This window comes from Apteryx rowi, unplaced genomic scaffold (assembly GCF_003343035.1).
Source record: "Apteryx rowi isolate R43461 unplaced genomic scaffold, aptRow1 scaffold_430, whole genome shotgun sequence".
NCBI classification, from domain to species: domain Eukaryota; kingdom Metazoa; phylum Chordata; class Aves; order Apterygiformes; family Apterygidae; genus Apteryx; species Apteryx rowi.
The window spans coordinates 558,579-583,958 of NW_020450684.1; the positions used below are offsets into that span (position 1 = coordinate 558,579).

Below are 25,380 nucleotides of genomic sequence, written 5' to 3' on the forward strand. Positions count from 1 at the left end.
TTTTTTTTTTTTTTTTTTTTTTTTTTTGGTCATCAGCATCTTATTAGCAGTCCAGCCAACTAACCTGTTAACTGATTTCAGCTATAAGCTTTCCGAGGATTCCTGATGAGCTCTGAGGTAGGGCCTCAAGTACTGCAAAGTAACTGGATCACTCAGTAATGACAGTAAACTATTCTCTTGACAGAGACTACTGGAATCATCTTTCATTTCTTTGCAGTGGAAAAAAATAATGTAGATGTGCACTAGCAAGTATGTTTACATCTATACAAAACGAATATGAACTGTTTATTACTGTCTCAAATTGAAACAGGACTTACCAGGCAAGCAATGCAGTATGTGTTTGAAAAGTAGTTGGTCACGTTCATCTCTTGTTTTGAGGAATGATGATGGATTAAAACCCCCCCAAAAAACTAGTGTCAAAGCATGACTTTTTACTGCTTTGAAAAGAAGCTCAGATTTTAGTCTCTGCTTGTACAAACTGCTTAATTGCAAATCCACATGAACAGTTAAAGATACTGCTTGTCTTTTGCACGTGCAATAGAGAACGAAACAAAGTAAGCACACAGATATTCATCTAATTTTAATATTTAGTTTTGAAAATTACTAGTACAGTAGGTTTCCTTAACTAATTCCTTAGCTATGTTTTCAGCATTTCATTAAAATAATTAACTTATATTTCAGCAAGCCCTTGAAAGTAAAACAGCAAGTTTGACTATGTCTTTGTTTCTGTTTTTCTGATTGCTAGTGGGTCAGTACACATCTGAAAAGATGCTTCTACTTAAGCTTTTCAGTCTCCCATGAAATATCCTGAAAAGTAAGAAATCAGGGTCAGAATGGTCACTGCCATCCCATAAGCCAATTAACACTGGTTGATAACAACTGTACCAGTAATTAAACTCTTATCCTCCCTACAACTTTTTTCCATCAGTCATTCAAATACTCTATGTTAAAAAAAATAATTYTTTTTCTTCCTCTACTGTATATAAAGTAAAATTTCAACATGCTGTTTTCTAGGAAATACTGAAACAGTGGTGTACTATTGATGACAAAAGTGAAGAGAGAGCATTGCAGAATTCTGTTGCAAAGTTTAAAAATTAACTATGTGGTTAGATTAATGAATGTTTTGCCCATATCATTTGTTAATGAAGTTATCTAATTAAGATAATGCTTTGATTCCTTTTACCTTTAACTCTCCCTTGCCCTGTGAGGAGACTTAATTTGTGTCTTTGAACYGTGGATTTCAGTTTTTCTGTTTAAGACGACAGTTTATAAATTAAGACTGAAAGCTACCATTTCTGATCATCGGATCTGATCTGAGGCACGCCAGGAAAGGTGGGACTTCCCTGAACTAGCTTAGGTTTAAACTGAAGCCAAACTATTATGAAAAGGAAAAAAAAAAAATCCATTCTTGAGCTTTAAAGCTGCCATTGAGAGAACTGACCATGGTCTCTGGTAACTGACAGCAATTAAGTTATCCTTAATGTGTAATTCATTTATAGTGTGACGGATGAGTTTGTACAGCTTGATACAGTGGATCTAAATTCCAGGTGCGGCTGCTTCTTCACACTGATATTCTTTGCTCAACCTGTTCAATAACCAGTGGCTTTGTAGGTAATGGAATTCCCTACAGCTGTGTGTCTCAATGCAATGCACACATGTGTGTGCTAGTACAAATGCTTTAAAAATAAGTTTACAGGTGTAGGCATGCAAAATTGCTTGTGAATAGGGGGCAAAAATGACCTTCTTCCATGCTCTGATATACTTTGTTTACTGAAGCTGCTGCACAAAGGCTAAGATGTTTGAAGTAGTACGTTGCTACCCATGTTTCTGTGTACAGTCTCACTTGTGGTGCCCTAACACTTATCTGTGAGTCCTCCTGCAGTTCTTTTAGATGTAAAACAGATTGTGTTTATATGCAGGATTCAGCTGTTGAAATCCAGCTTTCCGTGTGATTGCATATAGATGACRTTCCAAAGGTGGAATTGTTTATGTAATGAAGTAGCAAGACAGATGCAGAAGGCAGTTGATGAATTTGTTTTCACCCTCTTCCCAACAAAAATAACTTACTTATCCTTCCAATGCAAGACACTTTTTGTGCCTGCATAGTTGCAACTTGCCCAGCCCTGCCGGAAGTACGAAAGACAGCCCTTTACTGTTCCTCGCCTCTGGGGAGCTGAAGAGAGACAACAACTATGACTGAGCTCAGCTGCAAGCTGACATGTTGCACCATGTTGAAAAATATTTATCTACTGAGAGCACAGACTCTAAGTATTTTCATTAACTCTTTGAGGACCGTGTCATGCAGTCCATACTTGCCTTCTTTCATAGTGCACAGCATAATTCTAAAGTACATTTTAAAGCCTTCTGGTAGACTTTTAAAAGTTGACAGTTGTAAAATTGAGATTACATGTACATTAAGCATTATTTGTACCCATCCTCCAAAGCATAATACATAGGTAAGGYTGGGGATAGGGAGCTTGGCCTGCATCTCTAATATATTTCCTTTTATTATAGGTTTTCCTCAGGCTATGGTAATACCTAAAACCAGCTGCTGTATTGTTAGATAAATGTTTTTGCATAGTACAAAGGTGGCTTGCAAGGGAAAAAGGCGGTGAGGAAAGTAAAACACTTGTGTACAAAGACAAACCTGTCTGCAGGTACTCTCTGATACTCTCTGAGCAGAGTAGACCGTCTGCRTTTGTATGTCTTGGGCTATAGAGCAAGAAGTCTGAGTGCTAAAGCCAGGTTGCCATGGTGAAATAATTCCTGGCTATTAACGCACAGTTCTACTCTGAAAAGCAACTCTGTGTAAGCTACATTGTGAAATCCCACATTTATAAGGCCATGAAGTTTCCAAATCAAATTTGCTCAGTTTAGAAATAAAGATAGCTTTGCAATCTGCCAGCTCTACAAACTCCATTAGGATTGGAAGATGGGAACAGTAACATCCGTGGTGTGCACATCCTCCCCGGTAATAGTTCTGGTGGTGAACTGCTGTCCTGCAAAGGCGGCCTGAAGTGTATCCGTCTGCGTGCGCTATCCTGGAAAGATAAAAGGGCTGCATCAGAATAACCAGGAGGAGCAGTTGCTGTCAAAACCTGAATTTAGCCATGATACATTAGTCAAAACAACTCTATTTTATTGTGAGCAAGTAGAAGATTACAGGAGAGAAGTAGCAAAATTGCTGCTTAAGTTAATAGACATGCCTAAAAACATGCAGGTAACAGATGTTAATTAAGAAATTTCCATGCTTTTACCACTGGGCATTTACATTTTCTTTCAAWTTGCAGATTCTGAAAACCTTAAATGAGGGATACTTACTTTTTCTTTTTCTCTTTCTTCTTCTCTCTCTTTTCCTCCTTTTTTTTTTTTTCCTTTCTTCCCCCAGTTGGGTTGGCTTTAGTTTTTCCTTGCTCTTTAGAAGCAGTCATTTTGACCTCCGGGGGATTTCAAATCGTGTTGAAAAAACACTATTTTGAATATTATAATAAATCATATAGGATTTACCTCCCTTGTAGTGTAAAGGGGCTTAAAACACAACCCAAAACTTACTTTCTGATAATCTAAATCTTAAAGCAGATCACTGTTCTCACTGTTCATTGTTTCATAGCTCCTGCTGTGAGAGATTTCCCCTCTACAGCAATATCATTTGTAACAGAACCAGGCTCTGTGTTTCTGCCATTGTCTATTTTCAGTTGAGAGAGAYTCTTCTCCTTTGCTTTTAGGTTTTAACCAAAAAAATTTAAGCTATGCTATGGATCTCTACCTTGAACTGAAATGTTTTCCACTACAGAAAAAAACAGTTTCTGCTGACTTTAAGGGGACTTTAGACAGCTAATTCAGATATAAGCATTTACATATGCAGGTATTTGTGGTTAGATGAAATGAATCCCATTCCTACTGTCTAGCTGCAATATGAGTAATAGTTATCAAGCCTCCTGCAGGGTGCAGAGGATGTGTTATCTGCTGTAAGAATACAAATGAGATTTTTCTTCTAAAGGTTGATGCTCTTCAGGAGGATCCTTATCTTTGTACTGYGTGTGGGTCTTTGGAAGCGTGTGCCTGGGGACTGAAATGAATTGCAGCTTAACAAAACGGATCCCCAAACAAAGGACTCCAGCCCATGTTTTCCGCTGATGAACTTCTGAGATCACAGGACAGAGATATGGGTGGAARGTGGCCATGGAGAGTCAACATGGGTTGTCCTCTTGCACTCCTGTGTGTTCTGTGCCTGGGCCTGCTCTGAGCGTGCCCTTCTGGGGAGAGGAGRATTTGCAAGTAGGGGAGAGCGCGCACAGTGCAACACGCGCTTGAGCAGGCGTGGTGGGCATAGCTGCGATTGKTTCTGCTCCTGCTCGACTTTTGGCTTGCTTTCTCAGCCAGAGAGGTTGCCCACAACTGGGGAGGAAAAACAGCAAAAGCAACAATCTTCCCTCTCTTCCCCTCACCCCCAGTCTCTTATGCACTCTGGACTCGGGCACCCACGGGACCCATGACGCACTGTTCTGCTCTATGGTTTGTTCTAAACATTGGATAAATTAATTGTTGCGACACTGCTAATCTATGACCTACTGAATCTCTTTTACCACAGACCTAATTTGGCTCCACATAGAGCTCTTGAGAATAAACATTAGGAAAGGTTTGTGCCCTTTTTCTTTCCTAATCCCCAAATTACCAAAAAATTGGACTTGTATTAAATCTTTTGGGAAAAGAATCTTGTTGAGCCTTTGTTTTGGCACTGACTGGTTTGGATACATGAGGGCTTTCTGGCATGAAGGTAAGAGGACAGATGAAAATGAAGAACAGGGTATCTCCTTGGATAAGAAATTTTTCTGTGTTTGAGCTGGTGAATGATTCCTAAATTGCAGCACTGGCTCCTAGAAATAAATAATCTGTTCTTCTCCCATCTGACAGCACTTCCCTCTCACGTTCCYGTGACCCAGTGCCCTTCAGCCCCTCCCAGGAGTGCTGGCTGGAGGGGCACCTGGACCAGTGCAGGGATTATATAGTCAGACAGCCCTCRTCAAAGGCAACTGGAGAAGTTAGATGCATCCTCTAGTTTTGGGGGGAGGAGTTTTGGCAGGTACGCTGAAAGAAAAGAAACTCTAGTCCAGCATGTTTTACCACAAGAATGCACTCTGCGCATTTTTGTAGCATTAACTGAGCTGTTTGCAAGCCTGGCCTTGCCTCRGTAGTCATTCTTCCCAGAGTTAAAAGAGAAAAGAGGGGATCCGAAGCAGAAGAGAAGGAGCTGCAGTAATACCTGGGCACCACCACCTACTTAGGAGATCCAGCACTGTGTTTCCAAGGCAGTTAACGTGCAGCTGACACACCAGTGCGTGCTAACATTGTGGCGAACACTGAACCAGCAATGGGGGATGAAAGGCAAGGGGAGAGAGTGAGGGGGTGGGTGGGGAATCCCACAGAAGGGAACGGAAAAGCCCCRTGTACTGGAGACGGATACATAGTGTGTGACAGCGTCCCGTGTTCTTGCTCTGCAGGCAGCAGCAGCTGGAACTCAGTTTGGCCCTACAGAATGTTTTGGGCTTTTTGTTGAGAAGCAGCATTATGAAATAACGTTATGGCACTTGTCGTCCTTAACATGCCTGCCATGCCTTGGCACCGACTGTTTACAGCACAGCATCCGGAGGCCAAGCAAAGATTGCCTTTTAAGGCCAAGAGCCACTATGAGAATCCAGAAGAAAAAGTTTCCCTGGCATTTAGGGTACATTCTTCTTTCCTCCTCCTCTTAAATAAACTATTAGTAACTTTTAAAAACAGAACAAAAATGAAGAAGCAGGGCCAGAAATGCTGCCAAAGACATTTTATTCTGTGCAGCCCCCTTAGAGCTGCAGTGTAACCGATTCCTGGACTCCTGGAGTCGACTCCCAGGGCAGGAGACGGCAAGAATGAAACTGAGGTCATGGGGGTCTGTCACAGACCTGGTGCAAGAGGAAATCAGAATGGAGACCGTCTGAAAAAGCTTAGTCTCCTTCCCTTCCCCAAGCCCTGGAGAAGCAGTCTAACCACAGCAATCTGAACAATTTAGTTGTATGATACAGTGGAATTTGGGCTTGCTTTCTAATACCCTACACAACCTCCCTTTCCATGCTGATTTTTCTCTTCTCTTCCTTCCCAATCCTGAATGTATATGTGTATATCCAGGATTCACGTTCTGGGTGTGCCATCTTATGGCATTCTCAGCTGAAGAGTCAGCAGTGATCTGGGGTAACACTGTGCATGGGATTGTAGGAAAAAAGCAATCGCTTTGAAGTCTACTTGAGAAATGTAAGACCAAATATGCTGGTGGCTAGAGGAGGCTAGTGCTGATATAGAGTACAGTTTGAGGCAAGAGAGGGTTGCAGGCTGCCCTTAACAGCATCTAGCAGACTCTGCATCCTGGAGAAGATGGTAATACAAGATATGCTATGACTGTCCATCTGTCCTCTCCATCCTTTTTTAAAAATAGGAGGAAGGGAGAAGTATTTTACTTAATCTCCACAAAGATACAATATCGTACAGTCTCTGACTTTTTCTCAAAGGAAGAGCAACTACAGTAAYGTTCAGATGAAACACCTAATTCCCCTTCTCTCGCCTACCATGCAAATAAATATTGAAAGACCTTAATTACCAACAAGTGACTTTAAGGTGCATGGAGCTTTTAAGTTTTCAGTCCTTGTATTTATCTGAGAGGAAGAGATTGTAGATTGCTGTGGAAAATGGAATGGCTGCGGTGTGAAAATGAACAGCCTTCAAGAGTTTGTTGTTGCTGTCCTGTAAAAACTGGCGTAACCTGCTGCTTAATTGTTCTTGGTGGGAGTTTGTCACTGGGAGTCATAAATTTTAGCTCAGAAACTGTTTCCTTCCTGCTGTGAATAGGTTCAGAATTCCCATACTTAAGCAGAACATTCCTAACCAGAAATTAACTGGTAACTTCTTTCCAGTAAAGCACCTACGGAAAAAAAGAAAACTAATGAGTAAATCCGTTAGCAGTTAACTTGCTTTTCCTTATAAAGCCTTAGCCTTTCATGGATGGCGGAAACCTTTGGGGTTTTCCCCTTTGCAAAGAGAGTGTATTGGTGGGGAGAGAGCTTGCTTTTTCAGATTTTTTAAACTCATGAGTTATATTGCCTCTTCTGTTCCACTCGCCTCCCATTTGATTCCTTACCCAGAGAAAGGAGAAGTTGAAATGAAAATATCCAGTATAACTTAGATGTTGAATTACCACCCCTTTGAGTTTTCTTCATTGCAAAATATAAAAACATGAAAGTATTCATATAAAGACTGGCCTATAAGATGCTGTTAAAATGCTGGCTAACTGCCTCTCTAATTCTATGTTGGCTGACGTTTTAAGAGGCTAACCCCCATCCTCAGATTGCCAGGAAAGTAGATTTTGGCAAGAGGACTTCACGCTTTAATACTTCATCTGTGGAGGATATTTTAAAACATTACTTTTCAAAGAGAAAGGAAAAATGGCATGATGAAAATTAAAGGCCAAGATGATTATTATATTCAGTAGTGCAGTAGTATGGAGTACACCTGGGTAAGGTGTAGTATGGCATTGCTGTCAGTTCATCTARTTCTCGGGAGACTGCAAATTCTCCACAAAAACATTTTAGTTGGGAATGTGGCATTTCAAACCATAAATTTTCCAGATGTTGAGCCATACAAATTGTAGYGCACAACTTAGATTACTTGAAAAGAACCCCCCAAAACTTCAGGTAACTTCTTTATATCATTTGGTAAAATTTCTGTGAATATCTTATTTTTTGACCTTTCTTAAAATACAATTTTCTTTTTATGCTATTTTTCTATGCATTACTCTCAACTGTGGGCTCTTAATCTCCTCTCACCAGCACTACTTAAATAGATTCGATTATCCCAGTTTGAGATATGCTCTCTTCTAGATCTGTTTTTTTTTTTTTAGCATTCTGTCGCTTAAACTTGGGTAATAAAGAGGATCAGTTATTTAAAAAAAATTGTTATTAACTGCAAAATAAGCATCTTTGTCCTGTAAAGTTCATAATCTGTGGAGATTTTCATCCCTACCCCCACAGATTTAAAATGGCTTGTGATTTATTTATTTTTAAGGTTTGCAAATGGGAAGTCAGAAGTTTGCCATGTAAAGCCTGTTAAACCTGCTGTCAACTTCCATGTGAAAAACTGACATGCTTGAGACCTGGTTGGAACTTGGGGGGAAAAAAATTTTTTTTTTTTTAACTTTTCAAAGTTACACTTGTATGTGGTGCTTGTTTCTAAAAACRCTTTAATACACCACTTAACAACAACACTGGTGATTTGTATTTAAAAAAGAGAAAAGTCACTCCCCTCAGGCTGGTTAGTTTGGTGAGGAAGGTAGTAGGACAGGAGAGGGTAATTGAAGCAGCATGATTTGTCCTTAAAGAGATTCAATTTTTAGATATAGTCTAAGAAACTGCACAGCTTGCTGGAGATGGCAAGAAATTATTATAGCTGTGTTGGGTAACTGATTGCCTGTGGAACAAAGGAATCCTGAATTGGTAGGGACAATCTTAAAATTGTAAATGATCAGTTTATTAAAGTTTGRCATTTAGTAAATCACTAATATCTCCTGTGTGATCAGACTAGTACTAAATCAGGCTCATACAACCAAAAATACGGATGCCTGGTACAATTCCAAAATAATGTAAACTAAATCAGGCTACGAAGCATGTCCACACAGATCCGCTTAAAAGACSCTTCTTTGGTTGTATCAGATTGCTTCCCATGTGTTTCTTTCCAAACAAACCAGATCAGTTAAAACTGAAATGCATCTTTATTATTCACGCTACGAACAAACTTTGAACCTTACAGCCAGTTTCTGCTGTGAAATGRGGATAATGTTTTCCTCCTGTGATATTAAAACTAAATTAATGCCTGCAAAGTGCTTTGAAGATGCTCCAGAGTGGGTTTTTTAGACCAAAAAACCACTGGGCTTCTGATCAAGAAGGAAATGAAGGAGAGATTAGAGAAGGATCCTGATGAACTGAGATGATAAAGATACCTAGGACGCTGGCATTTTTACTTGATCTTAACAAAGCAGTTAGTCCAGGAAAGTGATCATCATGGCCCAGCTGGCCCGTCACTGGCTGCAGTTGCCATCTGCATGTCTTTCTCTGGTGAAATGCAGACAATCTTCCAGCTGCCCTGTTTTCTCAGCGGAATACAAAGCAGAGTATGGAAGCAGCAAATCTGTAATGAATGTGCTATGTCTGGCTGGAACCAGATTGTTTAACCGTCTTCTCAGACATTTCACTTAAGTGACCTCTGTTCTGCCACCTCCCATCACTTTTCCCTCTCTGCAACTTCCTCCTGGTGTGACTTGGTCTGTGGCATCATATTGAGTTGGGTGCCTAAAACCAAACAAACATAACCTTATCCTGGGAGTTATCTGAAGAATTAGTTTGTGCTCTGGTTTACCTGTCAATAAAAACTGCTGAGTGGTGTTTCCTTAGATTCCCTAAAGATGTTTTTTCCCCTTAATTAGTAGTTAAGCATTGCTGGACAGGTTTTTGGTTTAACCTCTTGAATGACCTCCACCAAACTGCTGCCTAAAGGCTACTCCTCCAGCTGCTCTGGTGATGCAGTTGACCTGACATGTGAGTGCTAAGACATATTTAGCAGAATTCTCTTGAAAGACTTAGATAAACAAATGAATCAGGACTTTGTTTTGCTTTAGGGTGCCTATAGTAGCAATATAAACTGTTTTGAAAGGTATGAAACTTTTTGTGGTCCAATAAAACATTTAGTTACATTTTCCAGTAAATAATCTACAGATGATGGATTTTGATTTTCCTGAATAGAACAGTGCAATTCTAATGTTTTCATCGTTTTTCCTTTTATTGAAAGCAGGCTGAGTGAGCTGTTGGTGAATGTGCTGCTTTATGCCCACTGCTACATTCTTCACCTAGAAGGGTCTTTTGGGACATCTCAGAGATGGCTATGCAATTTTTCATATTTATGTACTTAAAACATGAAATGAAAACTTTAGGAAGGCCTATGGAATGTAAACACTTTACAGTATATAACAAAGGGAATAAAGGATGCTTCTCTTGGCACATTTGGAGTTGGTTCCAGGTAGATGGTGTTTTCTTACAAGCCTTTGAAACAACTCTGAACTGGGAGGGAGGAGAGAGCAGGAGGAAGGAAGCTAACTTCTAAACTTTATAGTCTTTGGTAATTCTAGTAATTGTGAATGTGAATGTATGCACTTTTGTTTATTTGGAATACAGAACTATTTGTTGACTCTTAATAGTATGTAATCATATTTCTATGTTTTCTCCATACTGCTGTAACACTCTAGCTTTGTAAGTCTGTAAAGAAAACACTTTAGTATTGACAGCTTCCACACTAAACCCACAATTTTACACCTCAGACTAAGCAAGATTCTGTTAATACTAAGAAGCCAGACGTTACAGTCTGAGCTCTGCCTACTGGAAGGAAGAAATGTGGTCCTGAACAATTCAGAACTTGGTGTTTTCAAGACTGAGATTTTTTTTTATTTGCACTTTAGTACTCTTTGGGCTCTATAGTATCCCAATCCCACTGCATTCAGATCATGAATACCTGCTGATAGAAACAATTTCTGTGGTCCTGCTTTAGCCCTCAGCAGCTGCAAAAGATTAAAAAAACAGTTTGTGCTGCAGATGGTGATTTGACATTCAGGTTGCAGTAGTGTGAGTAAACCCTTTGATATCAGTGATTATGGGCATTTTACAGGTTCAGTAATGATGCACGTCAGTCAGGTATTTTTTGTTTTGTTTTTGTATTTTAATAGATCAGAGCTTTTGAAAGGGGCAGGCCAGGGGTCCTTCAGGAAGTTTGTTTGAAATGCTCCAATTCCAGAACCAGGCAGTTGTAGAAAGACTTACAGTCTGTTGAAAAGATGAAAGTGGTTGCATGTGCTAATCCAACAGAAGACTGTCATTTTGTAGAAATGAGAGGGGTTTGAAATGGGGGAAGATTCTGAGCAAAGATGAATTAGACTCGATCCACTTTATTCACTGGAAAGCTTGCCTCAGCCTTCCTATGTCTGGCTTCCTTCTGTGGTTTCCCTCCACAGCCTGGCTCTATGACAGACCGTCTTTGACCTCTTAAGTCTTTCTCTCTCCACCTCCTCTCAGAAAACTGCTCTTAGCTGACGTGGCACAGCATTGCTCTGCCCTGACCTGCGGCCCTTGGTTTAAGTATCCTGAAGTAAAAGCAAAGACCCAAGCTGTGTTCTGCCCAAAGTACTTCTGATAACTTTTCTCCCCAAGTGGTTTAATGCAGTTTGTCAAACCAGTCTTTTAGGTTGAAGTTTTATGCATGTTTGTTGTTAGAACTATAACCCTTTTCATTTTCTTGAATAATCAACTTATCCCTGCATGCCTGAAGCTCTCCCCCACCCCAATAAACCCCTAAACAAAAGTTAACCAACCTAAAAAAAACCCCAAAGAGTATGTTCTGCATAGACCTTAATATTGTCTGCCAGAGGCCAGGCAGGTGTGAAGATGCTGTACAGAATGTGCCAGGCCTCATTTCAGCAGTGTAGGAGTAAGTCAGCCAGTGCATGGAATTAAGTAAATCAGTGGCCTCGACTTTTTTTTTTACTAGCTCAGGGCCAAGTACATAGTTCCAACTGGATTTATGCTGTTTACTGTCAGGATAAGGTAGTCTGAAGTCTTAGCATGGTATTCCTGAAAAAGGAAGAGGTCAAATACGTTGCTTCATCTGGTCTAAAGTGAGGTTACAGACTATTGAAGGAGATTGTTCTTTTGATGCTATTATGTTTTCCTTTGAATGTCATCTCAAATTCTGTGAAAGTCTGAAGTCTCAGGCCCAAATATACATTAAGCTTACCTTAAAGCATCTTTAAACACCTTAAAGGCAGGGCCTCCTAAAATTCTTCTTTTCCTGGACTTCTCTGTTTCTTATCTACAGCTTGTTTTTACATGCTGAGGTTCAAATGAGATCTACCAGTGTAAGAGTTTGGAGGCCTGTCAGCCTGGAGTTGTTGGTCTAACTGCGCAGCCCTTCTGTATTGAGCYTTACACTGTAGAACACCAGACTTCACATGTCCTAAAACATGCGGAGCAGTTATGAGAACTGCCCAGGTTATTTTGTTAAATAAACCTAAGAGAGAAATCTTGTAGGCTTTGTTGAATTGGAATGTACTTCTGTGGAAAAATGGGATGGCTGCAAGTGTGCAAGAACAGCTATGTGCTAAACTAGTGTTTTTACAGATGAGTTTTAGTTTTYATACTGCATTCGTACCCTTTAAAAGGTGTTCTGTGTAACAGACATCCTTCCTCAAACCATTCATTTCCACATTACCATGCGGAAATGAAGTGCGACTATCTATCTTCCCCCTACCACCAACCTACTATAGCAGTTTCTGCACATCTGTGGTTTATAAATATATTGCAAGTGTGTAAACATGAATCATGCTGCTGTCATGATGTTTTCCTTGATTTCCCTTGATGATGGCCTTCCTGAAGTCTTGAAGTCCATTTAGTCTTAAGTTACTGGTTAGAGAGAAGTATGATGAGACTCAATATAAGTTCAAGAGAGCTCCTGAATATGCCAAGGAGATAAATGCATCTTGTGGAATGTGGTTTATCTGCTTTTTTAAATCTAAATGGAAGGTTATTTCATCACACAGCTCTACCGGTAGCCATTTGTTCCACATTTTAAAGGATTTAAGTCAGATCTTTCTGGTTCAAATATAGGGGAAGTTGAGAAAGYGAGTGTTATTGTAGTTACCAGTTTCTTGTTGGACTCATAGATGTTCGCTTCCAGAAGACTTCTGGTATCTCAGAGAGTGGAGGGCTGGAATAGTGAGGAGAGCTGTACCTGTGACTGAACAATGCCAATAAAGTTGCATGGAAAAAGCATTTTTCCAACTGAGAAGTATCTTCTTGCAGCAGTCTGTTTGCGCTGTTTCTCAAACTCCCATTCTGCAGGTGAAAGCTAACTATGATGCAGCAGATTGTTAATATACTTCCATTAGAGTAGCTCCCTTGGGCACAGTGCCACTCTGCTGTCACCACTATTCACAGGCATAAAGAAAGACTGTCACTCTCCCAAATAATTTGCTATCTAAACTGACAAGATAAAAGGACGACAGAGATGGAACAGCTCAGTCTGACATTTCTTATGCCATTCAAAATTTTCACAGCTACTTGAAAAAGGGGATGATTTCAAATAAACTTTTTTCTAAAACTATCTTTTGTTTTAATAATAAAAAAAAGCTAGAGGATAGAAGGCAGGAGGAGCAATATAAACACAAATACATGAGTTGGAAGAGTTTGGATAAACTGATTTCTTTCAGGTTACTATGGCTGTTCATCAGCAATAAAGGTAGTCTGTCTTCTTTTTTTTAATCTTTTGCAGGAAGTCCAAGGGAAAGCCAAATGGTAAAAAGCCAGCACCGGAAGAGAAGAAACTTTACYTAGAGCCAGAATACACAAAATCCAGAATTACTGACTTCGAATTCAAGGAGCTAGTGATGTTACCGCGAGAAATAGACCTCAATGAGTGGCTAGCCAGCAACAGTGAGTACTGTGAACATTTACCTCTGAGCTTGCTGTCCACACCCAAAAAGGCATTCATTAATCCTGTTTCTTTTTACTGTTTTCAGTGCTTAGAAAAACACTCAATGACTGTTTTGGCATACTGCATAATGCATGTCATTATACTTTGAGTAGTAATTAAGATGTCTTACAACACTCCAAGTGGGCTCAGCAGCATGGAAGTCTTGATATATTTCCTCCTTCCTACTACTCCCTCACTGTAACACTGAGGGCATCAAAATTTTTAGTGTTCTTTTGAGGACCATCAGTTTCCCTTTGAACAGTCTGCTAAACCTGCTGGTTCAATGTGTTTTTGAGTCAAGCCATTGGTCTTCCAGAAGCATTGTAAAAACAGGCAATTTATTGAGACTTGTATACAATGCAAGTTATGCTTTAAACCAGACATTAAGTCTTTTGGATGGATTTCTTCTCCCCACCCTCTCCCAGTTTTGGTGGAATTATTGTGAATTTAAACTGTAGTCAAGCTGGAGCTCAAAGAAGTGACTGACTTAAGATGACTGACTTAAGATCAGATGCTCTGACTAAATGCTGTAAAAATTCTCCTGTGCATCTCATTTCTGATTTATAGTATTTCCCTGTGCTTCTACTTCATCTGTCAGTTCTAACCTGCAGGTATGACCCAGTCTTGCTTACATTTTCAACAGTATGTGGTAGTAGCAAGAAATTGCTTTAAACTGCACACTAGGGAAATATAGAGACTCATTAGGAAAAAGTGAGGTGCCTTCTGAGGAATATTAAAATGCCAAATATCTTAGGAGATTCTTAAAAAGTGGAAATGTAATAGTTTTCATGATATTTGATTTTTATTTTTTTTTAAGGAGGTATGTCATGAGAACTAATAATGTCGTTTTCCAGCCACTTCTAAACTGTGCATTTTAAGTCCGACTTCAAAAGGACTCAGCAAATTGCTTGCCTTCAGCTTAGAGTAGAGTATTCAACTATAAAGGTGAGGCTGATGGCAGAGACACTTTCCAGTCTTGCTGCTTAGTGAGTAATAAGAGCTGATGCATCATGGTACTTTCATCTTAAATCAAAACAAGAGCTTTCATTCTCTGTACCTTTTTGTTTTGCAGTTCATCATTAGACTCATTTAGCTAAATCATGTTTAAATGTGTACACAAGCTTGGGACTCTGAAGTCACTTCACTTGCTCTATTTAAATAATTGTCTGGGGGACAATCAGTGTTTGAAAGTATTTTATACTTACAAATTTCCTTTGTGTTTATTTTTCAGCAACAACTTTCTTTCATCACATCAACTTACAATATAGTACAATCTCAGAATTCTGTACAGGAGAGTCGTGTCAGACCATGGCAGTGTGCAATACGTAAGTCACAGCATGCTCAGTATTTACTGTTGCAGGTTTTTCATGAAGTCTTGAGAGTTGTTTGGGGGCGGATACTGGTATTCGATGGAGTTGGGCAAGTGCGCTTGATCTCTTTGCCTAGTAAGGATGTGGCAGCTGTGCATCCTCCCCCTGCCCAGTGAAGGGTGGTGGAAATCTGCTTTTGTGGAGGCCTGGATCTTTGACGATTGTTAGTTGGTTTTATAAGGTCACATCAGAGAGGCAAATTACCATGTTTATAGCTTGGGTAGAGAGTTAGAAAAGCAAAAAAAAGCGAAACTGTTCTTATTGGAAACACTGCTGGGATTCTGTAGAAGGCAGAGAAGGATAAACAGATTGTGAAACCTCAGAGGGTGCTTTTGATAGCTGCGATGCTGACAGAGCACCCGGCTGCTGCTGGATAACCTCTAGCCTGATGTGAGCCACTGGCTTTCTGCCGGAGCCCCTGGGCACAGCAGGCACAAGTGGCAGCTTCACAAAGAGTAAGGAAAATGGTTTGGTTTGGTGCTTTCACTCTGTAGGATTTATTAGTCCTTTTTAACATTGAGTAGCTGTCACTTATGAAAGAAAGCTTTATAGTTTTACTGTACATGGTGAACATACATAAGAAAAAGTTACCATAAAMTCTTGCTCTTGATTAGTACAGTCCAACATGATGGAATATGAAATCCAGTTGGGTATGAATGAGCCTTTTGGTTCCCCCCCCCCCACATGTTGATAGTGCCATTCTTCCCTCCTCTTGCATTTCCTGGGCTTCATTTAGTTCACAGAAAGCTAAACAGTTAATGTTGTACATCAAACAAATGTCCCAGGGACTGTACACAACAAAACCASACCTCTATTATTATATTTCCAACACTAATTATGTAGTGATTAAAAAGGAATTCTAGCTTAATGCATTGGGCTATCTCATACTTTTGATATTAATATCAGGGGCTCTGAGAGCACTCTGAAGAATGTAAAGTCTACTGAGGATATTTTTGCATGTAAGAAGTTGGAAAGATAACTGTCACTAGAGAATTAAAGGCCATGCTAAGGACTTTGAAAGCAGGCTGGAACAGAAAGTAATAAATCTCTGCTAGGCCCAGATTTTATCAAAAGTGGACAGCATGTCCCTAAAGAAGAAACGGTGATCAGTAAGATGAATATTTTGTTGACACTTGTTCCCAAGCCACCTTGTGTTTTAATTCCTGATGTAGCACTGGCTGTCCAAAGGACTGAGTTTAACTGTGTATGTGCTTGTCTAATGGGATAATAGTGTCTAAAAGAACATGATGGTGGGAAAGCTACATCAGTGTTGCTTTATTTTGCTGCAGTGAGTCTTAAACTCTTGAGTTTGCTGTAAGCAGCTGATGTATGAGCATAAATAAAGGAAGTGCCTGCAGGCAGCTCCAGCTGTAGTCTATTTTTTTAGAGGTGAGGACTGATACCAAAATGTTGCTATCCTTTGTTTTGGAAAACTGAAGATTGCGCTATTTGGGAATAACAGGAAGCATGTCTACACTTGGGTGAACACTTGAAACAGTTTGTGTTTAGCAAAATCGTAACAACCTAATTATCTTCCTGTACTTGGGGGCAGATGACCAATCATGTTTGCAAACTGCAGGCTGCGTATTTCATTCTTCTATCAAGTGTCGGGGTTTATGAAAAAAACACATAGGTGCAATCATCTAGCTACATGTCTCAATACAGTTCAGTTCTGAAGGCCCTGTTCACAACTGTGTTCTCCAAATAGCTCTAATATCCATTTTGGATAATCTTTATCTTTCTCTTCTACCTTTCCTAGCTTTTTTCCCTTGTGGGATTTACTAAGATAAGCATAAATGGAACATGGAGARCTGCTTATAAAATACTCCTTTTTCATATCTAATTCTGACTATGATAAAGCTATACATTCATTTTTTTTAATCTTGCTGTAAAGAGGAAAGGCAAGCACATGCTTGTTGTTTTGGAGAAACACCACTAGATATGGTTTATCCTGTCACTGACCTACCTCCAGTTTATAAAGGGTATCACATAGGCATTAGAGGCGGTTGCTCATTTATCTGACAGACATTCCAGATTTGGCCTTCTATGACTATATGATCTGTTTAAGTAATTTCTACTGGAAAAAAAATAGCATCTACACAGATCAGGTTTGCCACAGTGGGACAGTACCTTGGAGTAGGGGTGCAGTCTGTCGTCATTTCAGTGCTGATTTGTTATGTAGTTCAGCACCAAATTCTGCATTTTGTTCTTTTATACTTTCCTTGCCCAGCTTCCTAAGGTGTGTTTTGGATCACACCATTCTGATCTTACCTAAGGAAGGCTTTTCTATTTATGGTTGAGATGTCAAACTAACTATGGAGAACAGGTTCCTTGTCAACTTACCTTGCATTCAAAGCCCATAGAAAATACTCAATYTTGTAGGTTTTGCTCTTTGTTACAGGATTTGCTGGAAGAATAAACACTAGTTGCACTTAAGTATTTGAGGTAAAGTTTTAGCACCTCAGAGAAGCTCCAGCCAGCTGACAAACTGCAGACAGATGCAGCTCTTGGCTCTCTGTCAGATATAGAAGATAACACAGCCATCTTTACAAAATGAGGAAGAAAATGTCTTCTCAGGGTCACTTAGAGATAACTGACTGAAACTAGCATCCATGTGGAATAGATGGAAGTGTTTGCTGGGAAGCAATGGAGTAATGCTGAGAGAAATATCAGAAAGGCCGATTATCTTCAAAACTTGAGGATGGCATGAATGTAGGTTTAAGAATCACTTGTTTTGCTTGTTAATAGGTTATAGCACTTGCTTTACAGCAAGTGATAATCTTTAATGCAATTTTTACTATTTATATTTGTTATGCTTTATTATTATGCAAACTACTACTTACAAACAATTTTAAGTTTACCATCATGARCTGACTGTTGGGCAGAACTTTTCAAAAGTGCTTGCATGAGCGGAGTACCTAAGAGCTGTGTAAGCGTTGTTGAGATTACAAAACTCCCCAGGCAGAAATCAAGGAAGGATGCAAATTTCTAAGCAGGCTACTGATAAAGTATAAGGTCTCATTTCTGTCTATTGAAATCCCTTAATTGATAATTCTCCTTATCCATTCTTTTTTTCTAATCTCTTTACATCTTGATCTAATTTACAATCTCTTTTCTGTTGTTTATCACGTTCTTAGTGTCTCTGCATGTGGAGGTTATTTCCTGAAAGAAACCTTGAGTCAAATTTGCATGTTTTGCATTTTCTTTTCTATGCAACTACATCGTGACTCCTTTCTCTTTTTTGCTGCTTTAAATGTTGCTTCCCCCCTTATCAAACCATCAAAATTATTTCAAGTTGCTGACAGCCACCCTATTACTGCCCTTGCATTTCATACATTTGTTATCCTCRGTTTCTTCATAACCTGTCTTCTCAGAATTTCTAGGAAGACTAGTTCTCCCTCCTTCCTTTCCAGAGGACATAATTGCTACAGCATTTGCCTCCCACTCCTCCAATGACCTTTTCTTACTTATGTACCAGTTTAAACTCTGTTCTGCCTTGGCTTCTATGTATACAATAGCAACTATGTGATCTTCCTTGAACTCATCAACACAAAACCAGAATATTCTGTAGGAAAGCAGATAAAATATGTACATATATATTATTACATAATATATTAAGATGCAGCACTGTGACTTCATATGTTTACCTTATTGTTTGTATCATGGKTCATTTCTCCCTGGGTCTTAGAGTGGAGCTGCAAACTTCTCAAATCAGCAAGAATTCCACATATTAAATCATCAAAATCTAAATCATTTAAACACTTTGAAAGGTGTCTTTAAGTGTCATCTTTGAATCCTTTTTGCTTCCCATCTATTGCCTAATATGGGATTTCACTGTCACAGTGCCAACAGTGGAATGCACTTAGACTTCTGTGCCCAGCTGAGCCCTTAGTATCTCGTCATGGAGATAACTTGAGGGTTGGTGGGGAGCTGCTTACCTGGTGAGATGTTCATGGCATGTGAGGGGCTCCTCTCTTTCTCCAAGGCATGTGATGACTCTATCCACAACACTGAAACATAAGGAAGACAATTCTAATCAACAGGACAATTCTTGTAGTTATCCCCCACTCTCAACAGTTCTCCTCTTAAATTCCTGTTTTGCTATAATTACTTTAACTTGGAAGGAACGAAGGGTGTACAGGAGGATGTTTCAGCAGATTTATTCACTTGTATTTTCATATATGTGAACTTGCATAGTTGCCAAACTTTCTTTTAACTAAAACCAAATTACTCGCATTCCTTTTTGTGCCTAAAGGCAACTCTAAACTGTGCTTTCTATCTTGTAGTTAAGAATTTCTGCAGCAGGAGAAAATTGCTGAGGTACAGATAGTTCAATCTGCTTTTGCTCTTGGCAAAAAGCATTGTCCTAAGACCCAAAATAAGTCAGACCTACCTAGAACTGCCTTGCTGCAGTTTACTGCAGGACTAGACAAATGAGATACACATGGCTTGTGTTTGTATAATTCTTTACACATTGATTGTATAAAGGAAATAAGCAGTGATGAAGAACACAGTCCTCACCTAAGAGCTGTTAACTCCTGTGGTTTTCATGCACTTGCTCATCTCTTTATGCCCTTTTAGTGGCAAACCCACCACCTTTACTTAACAATGTAAGAGTGACCAAGCATCAAATGCTGAAAATGAGCTTAAAGAAAAATACTAAACTTCAGGTGTTTGCAGAATTAGTTTTCGGTTGTCTCTCCTCTCTTATAGTTGAGCTATACTGCTAATTTCTGTATTGTTTCCTCTGCTTGGAGACATGAACAATGTTGTTAGTTTCCTGTCTYGTCCTGTCCCCCACCACCAGTCCCTGAAGAATCTTTCTGGGCAATGGAAACAGACTGTAAATTAGAACTTTTCAATGATTTAACATTTTCTCTTAGTTGCTTCATAACAGCTGTTCTGCTATCTTCAATTTTCAAGCAGCACCTATAGATCCTTCCAGTTCAATGCAGTCTAGTCCTGTTATGCACCGAAAAAACCCAACATTTAATCTTTATCTTCCATGCAAAAGTTAGTTAAAAGAAAGGGTGTTCAAAGGTGGCTAGACTTCCCACTGAAATGATAGTTTGGCTAGGGCTACAGATGAAGTTTGTTTAATCCTTTTCAAAAAGTGATCTGTTTGAGGAATGTCAGATAACAGATCCTTAGTCAACAGAGCAGAGTTGGAGGTAGACAGGCACGCAAAAAGCAGTAGCCTGGCTTGGCAGGGACATGTGTAGGAAGCGGGAGGGTGGGGGCCTTATCTTCCTAGCCAAGCTCTGAGCCTTAAAACCACTTCTAACCTTGCTTCCAAGGCAGTCAGCAAATCCCACCTATCCTGTGTTCTGAGGAAGGCTAAGACAATGGACTTCACATTAAGCCTGAAATGATACAGGACAGCGCCCAGGGCTTAGAGAGTTTGAAGGAAGAGTTCAGGAACTGGAACTCAGACACCTCTAATGTGGTGTAGGCAAAGAAAAAGTGTTTTGCCAAATTCCTTATCTCTAAAATGTTTCTCACTCTGCATGCCTAGTGCAATGGATAGTTGTTCCTGGTAACACTTAGAGGTGTGTAAATTAACCACGATAAAAAATAACAAAACTTCAGTGCTTYTGTAGCCTTCAGATTCCTCCCTGTTGACTGTAATGCATTATTAGAGAATGTTCCTGGTATAGTTTGATGGCTGCTGTTAATCAAGAGGATTACAGCTAACTGCTTAAATTACAGTTACTTTTGAAAGCCTAACCGACAGTATTGCACGTCTTCTGTTCCTTAAGATCCAACAAGATTATTCACTAGTGGCAGARTTCAAAGGTAAATTTAGGGGTCTTTGGGAGTTTGTAAGCAAAGGAGCAGGGTTCTCAGGCACAGTGGTAGAGATATGCAAAACTGTCCTGAAAACTTTACCAAAATTGGTTTTTGAAACAGGCTTTATACCATTTAAAAGTGCTGCAGATACCTCACTCCTTAAAAGCTGGTATTTTGGAGCCACCTTCTGTCTGTTTAATAATACTACACTACAAGACTAATTTATGTTTTGTGGTGCTAGTTAAGCATCAGAAGACCACAGATTTATYGCTTTGTAATGTTGCTGCCCTTTTTAAATAGTGATAATGCTTTCCTCCAGAGTTTTATAGACTGTGAGCCCTCAGTCTGTGGTGGATAGGTAGTTATCACTGCCTCAGATAGGCCAGCCTGTTCTAAGAAATCTACCTCCCCAGATGGTTTTCAGCCCTCCACAGATTTTTGTCTGCTGGAGAAGGTGCCACTTGAATGGAAGCAGAGCTCCTCTCTGTGGACACTTGCCAGAAGCCTGCCTGTGCTTGATAGGGAGAAACAACTGGCTAGGAGAAATTTAGGGCTTCTGATTTAGAAAGACACTCTGAAGCGAATCTCTCTGTAGCAGGTATGATCTATTTTGGTAACGTGGCAGCTATTGTTTTTTATTATTTAGACACTAACCTCTTAGGAGTTGAGCTGAGAATCCAAGGTGTAAATGTGGTGACGCTTTCAATTCTTTCCACAGACAGTACTACTGGTATGATGAGCGGGGAAAGAAGATCAAGTGCACTGCTCCTCAGTATGTTGACTTCGTCATGAGTTCGGTGCAGAAACTAGTGACAGATGAGGATGTCTTTCCAACAAAATATGGTACGTTTACCTTTGGACAGGTTCCTCCCATCAGTCTTTGCAGATGCTGCAAATAAGGTGAAAGCTGGCATTCAGTGTATCCTTAATGCCAGAGAACTTTCTCACATTCTTTTTGCAAGGAGATTTTAAGCTAGATTCATTCTTGCAGTAAGACTTGCACTGTCGGCATGTGAACGGGGGTGAAAGTCTTGTGATCCTCTCTCCTTTTTGCTGATGTTTCATCATCAGTATGTCTTTTTCTTCAAACATTTTGAGATCTTCTAGGAAGAACTCTATATTCAGAGAGGACAAAGATTTGAAAACTGTCAGCATGTATGTGTGTATTTAACATAGTTTACTACTAATAAATTTTAACCTTGTTGCTGTTCTACCCTTTCTGTTAGAGCCCTAGTGCATCAGGGGGAGATAAATTGTAATGCCAGGAATGTGGCTTGATTTCTTTTCCCAACCTGGTCTTGTCTCTCAGACTGTTTAGACTCTCCCTTCCCCTCCAGAGATTAAATAAGAGTCTGCTTTTTAAGAACTGAAAAGCAACAGAAGAATGTAATTTTAGCTCAAACTTGTAGCCCAACAAGTTTGCTATGTGCAATGCCTTTGATTAAGGGAATAACATAGGTACCTGCGGCAAAGAAGTTACCATTGTAGCTGGGCTTAATCAGGGCTTAAAAACAGGTAGCTTGAGTCCCTTACCATAGRTAACTGGGGAACTAAGGTACATATAATAAATATTCAGCTGTTATTCTTTATTTGTAAGCATCTGGATCTGGAAAGAGACAGCGCCTCATAAGCCAGCTGCAGTTAACTTTTTTTAGCATATGCTTTGTAATTTGCTTGTTCAAGGACAATAAGGGTCTTTCATGTGACTGCCTGTCAATGAGGCCAAGATGCACTATAGACCTGTCACATAGTTCCTGTTGTGCACCACAGCATAGGATAGCGGCTTTTGCTTTTCAGCTTGCCTCAGTTTTGTTTTCAGTGTCATGAAACAGTATTTGTCCAATACTGGGCATACTGCTGCTTCAGCGTGTACAATTTGGACTGCATCTGACTGAATGCAACCAGCAGATTTTCTTGMTCAGTATTTCCTTCTTTTCCCACTTGATAGAATTTCAGCAATGAGATGAAGCAAGCAGTTATATGAAGTTAGGCTGACTGCTGAACACTACACCAAGCCTACATGCATTAGCTTCCATTTCACTATCTGTAAATTAGTTTCCCAAGTCTTTCTTTTTCTCTATGGGAAAAACCTGCCACTCCTGGACAAACTGGATGAAGACCCAGAAATACTCCTTGTTGGTTTTATAGCCATTAACAAAAAGTGTTGTGGTTTTAAAGAATGATTATATTTGCCTCCTAATTTTTGAACTCTTAGGGTTTAAAAGATTAACTTCTAATAAAAAGGCTTAAAACCTTAGATTCTTCCCCTGAAGTCTTGTAAAAAGAACAAATTGAGAGGTGATACAGGGCCCACAATTTGTCTGTTCTTCTAGATTGGCTAGTTGTACTTACCTACAGCTCAGCCAGAACAAATGCTGCTTCAGGGCTGAAGGTGACCAGCTGGAGTTATCACAGTGTCTGTCTTCCTTCTTTCAGGCAAAGAATTCCCAAACTCATTTGAGTCCTTAGTGAAGAAGATCTGCAAGTACCTGTTCCATGTGCTGGCCCATATCTACTCCTCACACTTTAAGGAGACTTTGGCACTGGAGCTGCACGGACATTTAAACACGCTCTACACACACTTTATCCTATTCATCAGGGAATTCAACCTGGTGGACCCTAAAGAGACCACCATCATGGATGACCTCACGGAGGTCCTCTGCAGCAGCAGCGGGAGCAGCAGTAACGGGAGCGGCAATGGGAGCAGCAACAGCGCAGGAGCACAGAACCACGTGAAAGAGAGATGAGCCTTCCTACAGGATCAAAACTAACATTAAAAACAATATATATTTTGTATGTATATGTTCAGATATACATACATACAGGCATACACAACATGAAAGTTGAAAGAAATTATGCTGCCACCACAGGATGTGCAGTTGTATGGGACTGTATGGAGCTTTGGTTTAATGCGCCAGCTGGCAAGAAGTTGCACCAATTTTATTTTATTTTCTGTCCACTCCTTTTACCTGGTCAGATGGATGTTTTTAGAAGAGGGCCAAGCTTGAGAGTGGGGCCACTCTTGTTTTTTTGTTTTGGTTTTTTGTTTTGTTTTTTCTTTCTTTGGTCTTGAGTGCAAGCCCTCTGTCTTTCTAGGATGGTGGTCCTGCCATTTTAAAAATATCTATTATATTATAAGAAGTGACTTTTATTTTGAAGTGGCTTAAAATGCAGATTTGTTTGTTTGTTTGTTTTTGGGGGTGGGGGGTTGGTTTTTTGGTTTGGTTTTACATAGACTGCCCCTCTCCATGCCAAAAATTCCTCAGTCAAGTGCATCTTGCCCTTTGCTGGCTTGGAATGGGAAGAAACTCCTGGCTTGACTAGAGTAGCAATTAGGGGCTTGCTACAGGTTGAGAGTGGGTGTGATCCTCCAGTTGTCCTATCTACCTGGTCACAACCCATGAACATGCAAGAAGATCCACAAGCCTTTCTGCTTATTGCTCCTACAACATATATACTCTCCTCTCTGCCTCCCCCTGCCCCACCTCCTCTTTTTGCAGGCACACCTCTATGAACAAAAGGAGTAAGATCACTGGAGTCTAAAACCCATGTGCAAAGGCCATCACCATTTGCTTCCCACTGAAAGGAGGCCCCAGGGGGAGAAGGGTACATTGGAGTCAGTCCACTGCCTGKGCTAGAAAGATGGCTGTTGGCATAAAATTATATTGTTGGCTTATTTTAGTTCATCTGTTCTATAATAATAAAAACAAATCTATCAGCCATAAGCTTTGTTCTTGTGTTTGCAGCGTCAAAAGTCCCTTTCACCACTGAATGCTGTTGGCCCTACTTTCAGCCAGCTTTGGAAACAGTTCTGTTTTTTTCTACCCCATAAACTAGCAGTTCTAATCAATCCTTTACCCTTTCTGGTAGTGCTAGGCGATGAACTCCTCCCCAGGTAACCTGCAGACTCAGAAGGTAAGCCATACATAGAAAAGAGCAGCAAGTTGCCTGTTTGTACATACTTAATTCTCCATGTGTAGTGGGCTCCTGGGTATTTTGCAGCAGATACTGTATCAATCCAGGCCGTGATATGACTCTTTCCTTCACATTTCCACTGATCTGTGGCAGTCAGGATTTCCAGTTGGGAAAATGCAAGATTTTGCTTGCAATTGTGTTTCTACCAAATCTGCTGCAAACAGTCTCTGAGAATTTTTTGTTACTGCTTTTGACAATTATCTTGAGGTACACATCATTAATAACTGACCTGGCATGAATCCCAGGTTTTCCTGAATGAGTTCTCCAACTGTGCAGTAAAAGTCAGTAAAAAGAGAGAGAAAAGGAGAGCAAGCACAAGGAGAATAAGAGGAAGAAAAGCATGAAAAAGCACAAGCAAATGAAAAAGAAAAAAAAGAGCAAAAAAGCTCAACACATGCAAGAAAAGAAGGGGAAAAAAAGCATGAGCAGTTAAAAAAAGAGTGAGCAAAGAAAAAGTGGGCAAGCAAGCAAAAGGAGATAGATAAGGGAGGAAAAAAGGTGCGAGAGAGGGGAAAAAAAGGAAGAAGTCATGAGCATGAGAAAAAGGAGCAAAAAAAATGCATGAACACAGGAAAAAAAAAGAAAAAAGAAGTGAGAGCATGAGAGAAAGGAACCTCACCTTTGCGAGTCCAAATTTATCCACTGTTGTTTG

The 25,380-nt window shown here is 39.9% G+C and overlaps 1 protein-coding gene across 4 annotated transcripts in view; it reads left to right on the top strand.

Moving 5' to 3' along the window:
* Nucleotides 1–24,478, top strand: part of MOB2 (MOB kinase activator 2) — a 96,390-nt gene extending 71,912 nt beyond the window's left edge. For 2 of the 4 annotated variants that reach the window (XM_026076422.1, XM_026076420.1), the window contains exons 2-5: nucleotides 13,393–13,553; nucleotides 14,825–14,918; nucleotides 21,472–21,596; nucleotides 23,190–24,478. In XM_026076422.1, coding sequence (XP_025932207.1) covers nucleotides 13,393–13,553; nucleotides 14,825–14,918; nucleotides 21,472–21,596; nucleotides 23,190–23,500 — 691 coding nt within the window. In that variant the 3' untranslated portion in view covers nucleotides 23,501–24,478. Of the gene's footprint in view, nucleotides 1–5,672; nucleotides 5,726–9,600; nucleotides 9,618–13,392; nucleotides 13,554–14,824; nucleotides 14,919–21,471; nucleotides 21,597–23,189 lie in introns of those variants that run through there. The other 2 variants (XM_026076421.1, XM_026076423.1) reach the window with 2 other exon arrangements.
* Nucleotides 24,479–25,380: the final 902 nt, after the last annotated feature.